At 35.6% G+C, this 12,326-nt stretch overlaps 1 protein-coding gene across 3 annotated transcripts in view; it reads left to right on the top strand.

Moving 5' to 3' along the window:
- Window positions 1-11,423, top strand: part of RPS6KA6 (ribosomal protein S6 kinase A6) — a 121,822-nt gene extending 110,399 nt beyond the window's left edge. For all 3 annotated transcript variants that reach the window (XM_037027897.1, XM_037027875.1, XM_037027886.1), the window contains 2 exons: window positions 5,341-5,481; window positions 5,944-11,423. In XM_037027897.1, the coding sequence (XP_036883792.1) occupies window positions 5,341-5,481; window positions 5,944-6,069 (267 nt within the window). In that variant the 3' untranslated portion in view covers window positions 6,070-11,423. The remainder of the gene's footprint in view (window positions 1-5,340; window positions 5,482-5,943) is intronic.
- Window positions 11,424-12,326: the final 903 nt, after the last annotated feature.

Raw genomic sequence — 12,326 nt, 5'->3', positions numbered from 1 at the left:
GTTGGATCTAGAAAGCAGTGAGGTTGCGGGCAGTCAGATTCTGACATAAGGTGAGAGTGAAGGAATGTAAATAGGTGTAGTGTTTGAGCAAATAGAGTTAATCACTACAGTAACAGATTTCTGGAAACTGTGAAGTGGCCTAATATCCGGGAGGTGTGTTGTGAAGTATTTACTTTTGTATAGAATAGGTGTTATTTAGAATAATATTAGAGCAACAATCATGTGACAGACTCTATGTGATCTGGATAACATGAATAGGGGGGATAGAACTTTGGGTAGTGTGCTAAATGAAAACAAGTGGTGTGAAGTATAGAAAATTAGCAATACACTGTGGAGAAGAGAACAGGGGAAGTCTGTCAAATGATACAACATAACCAGCGAAGGGAAAGAAGCCTATGTAAAAAGAGGAGGAATACAAAGATACTATTAAAATATAAAAAAGTGAGAATAATGAAAAAAATAATAATACAAATATGCAGCAACTTGTGGCTTCTCTGCTATAGCAAAGTGAAATTTGTCTCTCTGTCTCTACTATTGAGATGCTCCTCTTTGGGTCCATCTCTGGTCTTTTTGCAGTTCCAAGTTGTTTGTGTCACTTTGGGTTAAAAAAAAAAGGCAGGATAGGGGAGGAAAAAGCAGTTGGTTTGGAAAGAAAGGAAGGAATAAAACAAGAAAGGAGAAAAGAGAGGAAAAAGTATTGAAGGATAAAACAATAATAAAATAAAAAAGATACGTGAAATATCTGATATTTTCCTGCCAATGTTCTCCTCTAGGACTTTAATGGTGTCATGGCTTATATTTAAGTCTTTTATCTACCTTGAATTTATTTTGGTGTATGATGTAAGTGGGTGCTCAAGTTTCATTTTTTTGCATGTAGCTGTCCAGTTCTCCCAACACCATTTGTTGAAGAGGCTATCTTTACTCCATTTTATGTTACTGCCCCCTTTGTCGAGTATTAACTGACTGTAGAGATTTGGGTTTATTTCTGGGCTCTCTGTTCTATTCCATTGGTCTATGTGCCTGTTTTTATGCCAGGACCAGGCTGTTTTGATTACAGTGGCCCTGTAATACAGTTTGATATCAGGTATTGTGATCCCTCCTACTTTGTTCTTCTTTCTCAAAATTGCAGCTGCTATTCAGGGTCTTTTATGGTTCCATATAAATTTTTGAAGTGTTTGTTCTATGTCTGTGAAATATGCCATTAGCACTTTAATAGGTATTACATTAGATCTATAAATTGCTTTGGGTAGTATGGACATTTTGATGATGTTAATTCTTCCAATCCATGAACACAGTATATATTTCCATTTGTTGGTGTCTTCCTTGATTTCTTTCTTCAGTGTTGTGTAGTTTTCTGCATACAGGTCTTGCCTTTTGACCCAGCAATTCCACTGCTAGGATTGTATCCTAAGAACCCTAAAACACCAATCCAAAAGAACATATGCACCCCATTGTTCATAGCAGCACAATTTACAATAGCCAAGAGCTGGAAGCAACCTAGGTGCCCATCAGTAAATGAATGGATCAAAACACTATGGTACATATACACAATGGAATTTTATGCTGCAGAAAGAAAGAAGGAGCTCCTACCTTTTGCAACTTCATGGATGGAACTGGAAAGCATTATGCTGAGTGACATAAGCCAGGTGTTGAAGGACAAATACCATATGATCTCACCTTTAACAGGAAGCTAAACAACAAAACAAACAAGCAAGCAAAATATAACCAAAGACACTGAAATAGAGAACAGGCTGACAGTGACCAGAATGGAGAGGAGAGGGAATTTCAGGGGAAATAGGGGAGGGATTTAGAGGAATATATAAAGGATACATGGACAACAACTGAGAAGGGTGGAAATGGGAGGGAGGGGGAACACGGGTGTGGGACGGGATGGGAGTAATAGACAGAAAAGTGTACTTGAAAAATAATTAGATTAAAAAATTAGAAAAAAATAAGAAAAAGAAGATAAAAATAATTAAAAAGTTAAAATAAAAAGATAAATGGTTACTTAAAAAAAACAAAAACAAAACAAAAAAATATCTCTTGTTGGTTGCAAACTGGCTAAACGGGTTTTTCTGGCTGTAGCAAGCTAAGGGGAAATTGATATGGTCTTTCTGTGAGTGCTCTCTCAAGAGCCAACCTGGCGTCTCTCCCCAGCGCCACAGGAAGGGGATCTAGGTCTTCCTCATAGCACTTTTTTCCCCGGAGGTCATCACTGTGGGCTGGGTTGTGGGGTGCGCCAGCCAGGCTGCCTGTGTCCCAGGGGTTCAGGCGTAGACTCATCCCAGTTCTATTGGGGAATTCCAGGCCCTCTGCCCAACCTCGGGCTTCGCTGCCAGGCTGAGTGGGGAGCAGGCCAAGCGGCTGTCCCAGGAGAATCCTTCAGTTTACTTTCCAAAAACTTTCTCCTTTAGAAAGCCTGCCTCTCAGCACAGCCTAATCCCCCAGCCAGACTGGTGACTATCGGAGTCAGAGCCTGACACTGTGCTTCTCAGTTCTCCCCGGCTGGCGACCACAGTGGTGCCCACAGAGTCCTAGGTTGATCTCGGCCCTTTGTCCTCAGCACCCTCTCTGCAAACCCATGAAAATAGGTCTCTCCCAGTGCCCAACCTTGAGCTTGGCTGGGGAGGGAGGGAGCTGATAACCCAGCTCTCTCCTAGGACCCTTCAGCAGGCCCAGGGCTCCCAAAGAGTCAGTGGTAGACGCACCAGGAGCTGGGTGCTGGGCACCGGGCACTGGGCACCAGGCACTGGGCGCCATCTGAGGACACTGCTGCTCCTGTCTTTGCTGCAGTACCTGACACTCTACTGCAGACATCTCCTTACTGTCTGGTTTTTCAGTGTCCGTTATGATTTCTGGTCTCTTATTTTCATATATGCTGGGGAACTGTTGGCTATTTGCACTGTTCCTCTGTATATTGGCCAGGATTTTCTCCCATGTGTACGGGGGAAATGGAATCAGCTCCCTCCTACTCCGTCACCATCTTGGAAGTCCTCCCACACTCTTTCTCTTGGATAGTATCTATTGCTATGTCTTACCAATCAGTCTTTTTATTCACCATACCACATTTGGTATTAATCTCATTAGTTTATTTTTTGTCTCACATTTTAGTTTTCATCTCTAGAAATTCAATTTCTATGTTTTTATACCTGCTATGTCCCCATTTAACATTTGAACATATGGAATGGAATTTTAAATGTTTTAATGTCCTTATCTGGTGATTCTAACATATGTCAGTCATGGATCAATTTTGATTGATTTTTTTTCTGCTCATTATGCATTTTATTTTCCTTCTTTTTGTATATCTGATAATTTTTGCTACGAAGCCAGGCATAGTGAATTTTACTCCAGTGGATGCAGTGCATATTTTTATTTCTGTAAATATTCTTGAAATTTATTATGGATCACAGTTAAGCTAGAGAAGTAATTTGGTAGTTTTAGGTTTTCCTTTTAATATTTTTTTAGTCTTGGGCTACTCACTACTCAGGCATCTTGCTTCTAAGTACTTTACCAAATACTTCATGAATTAGGAAATTTTCCAATCTACCTGGTGGGAACAGGCAATATTCTCCAACATGGGAGTTCTGATTTCTCTACAGTCCTTTCAGATATTTCTTCCCATTGCCTTTGGTAGTCTTCCCCCACCACTACCACCACACACACGTACAGGTTTATCAGTAATCTCCTGAATACTTACAGGAGACCTTCTTCAGATCTCTGTAGTTCTCTCTCTGATCCTCTCACCTCTCTGGTAGTCTGTCTTCCTAACTCTCTGTCTGCCTTGCTCTTCTCTAACTCTCAGTTCCATCTCCTCAACTCAGGGAAACTGCCAGGCTCTGCTTTATGTGTACCAGAGCCTGAAAACTCTCTCTTCAAGGTGGTAAGCTGGGATAATCATATGGCTTACTTGATTTGTTTCCTGTCTTTTAGGGATCACTCTCCTTCATTCCCCACTCTCTGATCTAATGAAAGCTTTTGTGTCCTATATTTATGGGTTTTTGCAGGGGAGGAGGTGAGAAGGTTGTTTCAAGCAGGTGGGTGAGTCCAGCCCCTGGTGTTCTATCTTGACCAGAGGGAGAAATCTGTGTACTGTTGAATAGTTATCATTTTTATGATTATCATTTAGGTCTGTTTTATTGAAGTAACCACTGTTACATTTTTTATATTACTTTCCATTTATTTATTCCCATTTGTCTTTTTTTTCCAGCAGATTTTTTATTGGTTTTTCTACTGCTTTACATAGTTTCAGTCATTCCCATTATTCTTCGAATTCTGGTGTTATTCCTTGGAGTTTTTAGTTTCATGGCTTCATGTACTGATGAAAAGTTTACAAAATGATGATTTTGTTTCCATTTTAGAAAATGCTTGTTAAGGAGATTTTACTCCTCCTCTCTCTAAAATAACGTGCTTGCAGAGTTTATTTAAAATTAACACATAGTTTCACCCTGGCACTTCACCCTGGCTAGTATAGCTCAGTGGATTGAGTGCCAGCCTGCAAAACAAAAGGTGAATGGTTTGATTCCTAGTGAGGGCACATGCCTGGGTTGCAGGCCAGGTCCCCTGTAAGGGGCGTGTGAGAGGCAACCACACACGGATGTTTCTCTCCCTCTTTTTCTCTCTCCCTTCCCTTCTCTAAGAATAAATAAATAAAATATTTTTAAAAAATTAACACACAATTTCATATATTTACAATTGGGTTTCACCATTAGGTTGCATTACTTTTATAACCTTTATTATCAAAGATAAAATAAGCATAGTCACAGTTACTCTGATGAAAAACTTATGATACTCTGAATACTACTATGCTGTCAATCAGCTGATACTCTGAATACTACTATGCTGTCAATCAGCTTCTAACCTTTTATTTATATTTTGCTTTCTTTAGTATTTTACACAGTAAACCATTAGCTGCTAGGTGAATTAACAACCTGAAATCCTCCCTTCCATCTTGAATCTTCATACAAATACCCTTATACTTTGGGGCCCACCTTACCAGCTAAGATCACGAATTCCTTTCTCCTCTTAACCATTTAGCACATTCTAGGATAACTCCTGCTACTTTACATTTCCCTTCTCCTTCACTAACTGCATTCCAGTTCCACAGATTTGGTATCCCCTGATTTAGAAATAATAGAGATTTACTGTGTATTGAAAAATCTATTTCAAGATTTTCTTTTGACAGTTAACTATTCAGAGTATAGGTTTGTTTTTGCTAAGGGTAGGTCAAGTCAGAGAGACTGAAAATATGCTGATGCTTTCATATTTTGAGAAAATGTAAAATATATTTGCTAAAAATTTTATTGATATATTGTGTTTCATATACATATTCATTTAATTTAGGATTTGCTTTCCCATATGCTACATATGGACCCACATCAGCGGTACACTACAGAACAAGTATTAAAACACTCATGGATAACCCACAGAGACCAGTTGGCGAGTGATCAGCCAAATAGAAATGATACAACACATGTCATAAAGGTAAAACATGCTTTATGTACCTTCCAAATGCTCGATATCTAATAAAGCCACTGCATGCCACCAACTGATGACACTTACATAATTACCTTGAACTATCTTTATTTTTTAAAGATACATTTTTAGATTTGTTTTATTCTGTTTTTCAAAATAACAAACATGGGCTTTCCTTGACCTTGACCTACTGCCTTTCTGGTGATAAAATTTAAAAGTATATCAAATTATTGATCAAATACTGATATAATGATATATTGTATGACACAGTTATTGAAATAAAAAATATACAAGTAATCAGGTATTAATTCATCAAGGGAGCATCAATATGTAAATCAAGTATCCTTAATTATTTTCCTAGAGAAAAAAAGTTGTATTCTAGTTAAATCTCTCATGATATGCTTGGAAGTTTTTTTTTTTTTTCACTTCCAGAAATTTTTATTCACTTCGTGATATTTCTCATTATTTTAGGGAGCAGTAGTTGCCACATATTCGGCCCTGACTCGCAAGACCTACCAACCAGTCCTAGAGCCTGTTGCTGCCTCAAGCTTAGCTCAGCGACGGAGTATGAAGAAGCGCACCTCAACGGGCTTGTAAGATTTCCAGTGCTTCTCAGCCAAGCTGGACAAAGAGAAAATTACATGTGTGGCTTTTGCCTAATCTTATATTAAAGGCATTGTTTTCTGCTACATTACTTGAATATTCTGTGTAAGCCTCCTTATTTAGGGGGAGTGAGATTCCAAATTAAACATACACAGGTCCACAATATTCATAATGTTGTTTTTCAGTAGTGTCCAAGATTTACTTAAGTATATAATTGGTGTTCATAAGGTCCCAACAACTTCTCTGCACACTCACTTCAATAGTTCCTTTTAAATAATGTTACTTTAATTATTTTTCTGGTTTTATACAATAATGGTTGGGGGGATCATTACCTATAATCAAGATGCAAATATGATAGTATAATGCCAGTCAATTTCAGGGGGGGTTTAAACATCAGATCCTGAAGGATAAGCTTTTCTTAAAAAAAAAAAAATTGAAAATGAATTGTAGAAGCTTGTTATTGTGCACAACCAAAGGACTCCATTCATTTTGTATGAACTCTACTCTGCAGTTACTGAAATGTAGACATGGTAGTTTGGTGCCAGAGAAAAAGTTATTTGTGCTAATATGTGAACTCCTGATATGGTTGTTGCCAAAGTTTTTACAGAAGAATTAAATCACAAATAATGTGTGCAGTCAGACCTGTATATTGTCCATAAGTGGCCTCATCTAGAAATAAAGATTTCTACAAGGCTTCTGCAAATTTCACCTCTAAAGGAATTGGAGTCAAAGTGAAGAATTTTTTAGTCAAAGGCTTTTTATTGGTATTCTGACCTACTGAATAGGTCATAATTAAGCCTTTGAAAATAAAATACATGGTGTTCACACTACCTTGGTGTTATGTAAGCTGACTTTTAGGTGAACCAATTGGATTTAGACATTATTGTCCCTCCTTATAAGAAACTACACTGTTGTTTTGGGGGTTTCCATGTGCTTTGAATTAGTGTAGCATATTAGTTTACCTTGAATCTTATGGCAGTATAGTTGAAATTCTACTGTAGTGGGCTTGTGAGCTTAGCACACATGATATAGTATAATGCATTTCAGTAAACTTTAGACAATGCTACATAATAGTTAAACTTTCAAAGAGATGAACTGACATTTTAAAATAGGAAGTAATATTAATAATCTGCATAAAATTTGAACACATTTTTAAATTATATTGTAAAAGAAATCTGGCCAAATTGATCTGGTCTTATTCAATTTATGATTCAGAACCACTGTGTATTAGGTATTGTTTTATCTAAATGATGAAATTTTAAAGAATCTTTTTGTGTCATTGAATAAGATACCATTATTACTACTGCTACTACTACTACTAGTACTACTACTACTACTACTACTACTGACAGAACACATGAATGTAAACTTGGAAGATTTAACAATTTCGTTTCGTGAATATAAATGAACTACTTGTGTGTGCTAGGTGTACTGTTTGCTGTGTATTTTATTTTGTTTAGTTCAGAGAGAGAGTTGATTTCTGATTGAAGTACACAATTTAGCCTAGGAGACATAACTTTGGTATTTAATAAAAGAAACTATACATATTCTCTATAATGTAAGTGATATATATTCCCTGCACAAAGATCTGTTTTTTGGGTGTGATGTATAAAGTATATGTCTTTAGTTTGAAATGTCTTTTTGCAGTAATTCAAAGACATTAAAGAACATCTAATGTCACATGGAAAACAGTACTTAGAAATAGACTGGTATTATATCTTGTCGATTTTTATGCCCCAGTTTGGCTTTTTCTTTCCTCATTTTGCTTTATGACTATATGTAATTACACATAACAATGTGTGCTCATGCACTTATTTTTGTCTTGCCATTATCTTTTTTGTGCTATTATAGGTTCCTATCAAAATTAATATGACAAACTCAGAGGTATGATTTTGATGTTAAACTTTTCAGAACAAAGATACTGTTTCCATGTGTGCTTTTCTAGTAATAGAATTTGGGTTAGTGAAATTGGAAAATGCAAACTGATCAAAATTAACTTTGTCTTTCCATAATCAGTAGTTTTTTAAAAAATAGATTATCTTAATTTGTCAATGAATTTGCACAGAATGGTCATGCCATACAGTCCTTCATGAAAGGAACAATCAGAATTAAGCAGTGAACAGCATGATTCCTCATCGCTGAATGAGGACTGACAGTGTGTAAAAGAAACATATATGCTACTGGGTTTTTCCTACAATTGTGCAAGAGTTTTCTGGTGGAAAACTCAAACATGGTAGCTTAATAGTTGTAGGGGGCAACCTTATTTTAAGTGAAAGGTTTAAACTATACCCTCTTTTTTTAGAAGGAACCCAAGTAGTGATGCCTAATCATGTCTATTTTGGCTACAACTGCAAAGCAACAAACACAGACATAAATGGGACTTTTTTAATGGGATTTCTGTAAATGCTTAAACAGTAAAAAAAAAACCTTTTTATAAGACTTTAGAACACTTGGTTTATAATGGATTAGTGAACAATGATTTTGCATTGCTTTTGTTTCTAGTTGATGTTTCTTGGTAGTGTTTCATTATAGCACAGTTTGGGTTTTTTTATCATTGTCTGGAAGGGAGAAAATATTGTAGTTTTTTTTCCTAAAAGGGAAAATACCAATTTTACCCAGATAGACTAACAATCTAATGTCCTAAAGCACATAGTATCATGAATAAACTCAGGAAACCAATTGCAAGAAAATTAAAATGTAGTGCCAGAGATGGTGATTTTGTGGGAAAATTGAACTTTTAACCTATTTTGTTAGATCCAGTAATACCTAAACATTGATTTTTATAATTTATTGCCTTTGGTAATTAAACATAGTGAAACATTTTGATAGCACCTCTGGTTAGCCCAAAGGGATTCCGTATTTCTAGGCAGCCCACAAACTTAAGGACAGATGCTTGGTGTTTTAGTAGAACATGCTAAAATAGTACTGACCACAGCAACTTATTTATATTGATTGAATGGTATTTTCCTGACCATAAGAGACCCTTTATATCTGAAGAAGGTAGAGAACCACTTATCTTGGCCTTAAGGTTAACTAGAAGACATAGGCTTTAAACTAAGCAAAGCATGTCTTTGGCATTCTCTACATTCTCTTCCTCTGGCTCTCTAGCCCCTGTGTGCTATCCTATTTAATTACCTCACAGAGGACTCTATGATTAAATTATTCCTGAAAGATTCTGTAACCCAAAAGAACCTCACATCCTTCCCCTTCCTCTAATCTGAACTTCCATTTTCACAGAGCAGCTATTTTCAGTGAAAAAGGCGAAAGAAGAGCTATTTCGTTCCCATTTTTCCACCAGTGACTAGTAGAAAATTGGCATTTTTCAAGAAAGATGTCTGTTATTCTACTTGCTGGATTTTCAGGCAATCTAACCAAATGAGATTAATTTAAACTTTAATTATTATCAGGGAAGACATTTTTGGGCAAGACATTTACACAGTATGCCCCAGTAAATTGTCGTTTGTTCACTTATTATTGTTACTTGCACAGTTCTTGTCTTTCTACTTCTCAATTTACATTTTTTTCTTAAAACCTTCCATGCTTTTTAATCACAATGACTTTTGTATGACAGAATGGTGTGGAGGGAGGCAGTTGTTGTTAAACCAATATTTATCTGTTTCTCATAGTATATGACCTATAACATAAGAAGTCTTCCCGTGCCCCAGGCTCTTATTCCTATTGTATTTACAGAAAAAAGGAGAGCACAGAAAGGTTGAATGCAAACTGTGATGGGGGGTCAAAGCCTCCAGATCCTTTGTCTAGATTTCAGGACACAGAGACCCTATTTATCACAATATTTCTCAACAAGAATGCAAGCCATATTGAATATAAATTGGTCAGCTGCAATTAAACTTTTAGAACAACTTCTTACATTTTCAACTTATTCAGGTTATTTTGGCATGTATCACAAAAATGAATGATTGCTATAAATAGTAGAGCAACTCAGTAGTGTGTTTTCTGCATTCCTATGCAAGACTGTAGTGGCACTGATAGTGATTTTTCACAAATACATTTTAATCATGAATGCACTATTCTTGCTTTTACTCTTATTATATAGTGAAGTCCATCATATAATTTTAATAAAATGCTTGATTACTTAAAATTCAAGTTGATTGCTAATACTTGGAAGTATAGTAACTCCTAAATCATAGGCATAACTTTCTTTGAACTCTGAAGAACAACAGAAAGGAAAAGTATTTTTAGAATACAGAAATTGAAGCTTGCTTACTTATATTCTAGTGCACAAATTATGTATCTTTTTAGTTTGTTGACCAGCAAGAAATCTTAGCTAAATTTTTAGAAACAATATATATGTGATTACCGAGTTAGGATTTGCTCTGTATTCACATTTCTAAACCTTGGACAATAGAGCATCTGTTTTGCTTTCATTCTATTTGTCTAATTTCATAAATCAGTCTCTTCAAAAATTATTTATTAGGCATCTAATTTCATGTGGGACAGTTCTAGACATTGAACTAAGTGCTTTAGTTTCTTAATAAATTGGCATAATGTGACCAATTAGGATTATTTGCTTTTTTTCTTTTTTATCAACTAATATTACTCAGGTCACATTTGAGTTTTCAAGTTCACTGTCTATGAAGTTGAGACCATTTGTAGCAAAAACAAAGTAAATTTTTTTTAATATGATAAATATTTTTTTAACATCACGAAAGTGTTCTAACAAGAAATAGCCATTTTAACAGTTATATAAGAAATCCTAATTAAATATTCAGATGCCAGCATTGTTTGGAAATGAGAATTTATCTTGCACTAAATTCCACAGTACAAAAAAGGGAGAATATGGTGTTTCTGTGTTTAATTTTTAAAAACATTATGTAATATTAGTTAGCACTGTGTTTATGCAGAGTAAATAGTTTGCTGTAGCCACAGTTAACAAAACCACATACGTTGTCTTGCCAACAGTTCCCAAGTACTTTGGGATTCCTACATTTATATCATGACATAGAAAATATGACATTCACTGGCTTTTTGTTGCACTCTTTAGACAGAAATGGCATTAAGTAACAGTCATGTGTAAATTTGATTCACTTGTACTTAAAAATGTAAATGCAGCTATTGAAAGAAAAGGTCCCCACTGTTCAGATAACTGTATTTTCTTTTTCTGACTACATCATGGAGTTTATACCATCATTTACTTTATACCTGTTTTTAAAAGCATTGCTCTTTTTGACATGAAAGTTTTCATTGTTCTACATTTTTCATGTAAGCCCCACCCCAGTAGTGTACTTTATAGTGCTTTTTCCCCTCACAGTGCTGCTAAAGAAATGGCTATAATTTTGAATTTACAACATGCCAAAGATGACATAGAAATTATATTTATTTTGTTTTTGTTAAAACTCTGTGAGCAACATTTATCAACATATCATGTTAAATTACTGGCATTTTCTGGGTACTAAATAAAAAGGCTACAACTTTCTAACATTTACAGTTGACCTTGCTTGATCATTTCTTAGTATAAAACAGTGTCTGCTTTGATAAACATGTACAGCTATTTGCAGATTTCATTGAAAGTAGCTGTATATTGTTTAGGAACCAGTTGTAGAAAAGGTGTTTGAATATATTTGTTTGTGTATATACCGTGGTATATTTGAAACTAATATTTTTCTTATTTTAGGATTACTCTTCTAATGTGCTTCTAAGGGAAGAGGATTTAAGAAAATGAAGAAGATATGGGGATTGACAGAGGAGGGGGGAGGGTGGGAATGGGTGGAAGGGGGAAAAGGAGAAAAAGCGGGAACAACTGTAACAGTATAAACAATTTTAAAAAGAGGAAAAGGAAATGAAGAGTTACAATAATTTTAGAACTTATCAGGAAATGCATGTGTGCAAGTTATTTGAAGTGGCATCTTAACGTTTTATGCATTAAAAACAAATGAAAATCTTAGTCTCTAAGTCTCGAAAAATTATTTTAAGATTGGAGTCAAGTACAAAAAAAGATTGGCATCAAGTACAATAATAACTTCTGCCAGTCCCACCTCCAACGTTTATAGGCCACATCAGGTTATAACAGCTATTTGTATACATAAAACTTGATTTCATTTAAGGTTCAGAAATATATTTAGAGCTCAGCAATCAAGATCTCCATGCATCTCTTACATTTCTCTCAACTTCTTAAAGGTAAGCAACATAGACCTAGAGCAAATGGGAAGTCTACAAAAATTGCTTTCCCATTGACTACCTCTTTTTCATCTCTCTTTTGCTACTGCTCCTTTTACATTTCCCATGCCCCC

The sequence above is a fragment of the Sturnira hondurensis genome, unplaced genomic scaffold (assembly GCF_014824575.4).
Source record: "Sturnira hondurensis isolate 20B ecotype Veracruz unplaced genomic scaffold, ASM1482457v3 Scaffold0001389, whole genome shotgun sequence".
NCBI classification, from domain to species: Eukaryota; Metazoa; Chordata; class Mammalia; order Chiroptera; family Phyllostomidae; genus Sturnira; species Sturnira hondurensis.
The sequence above is the reverse complement of the archived record's forward strand: the minus strand, read 5'-3'. Positions and strand labels throughout refer to the sequence as shown.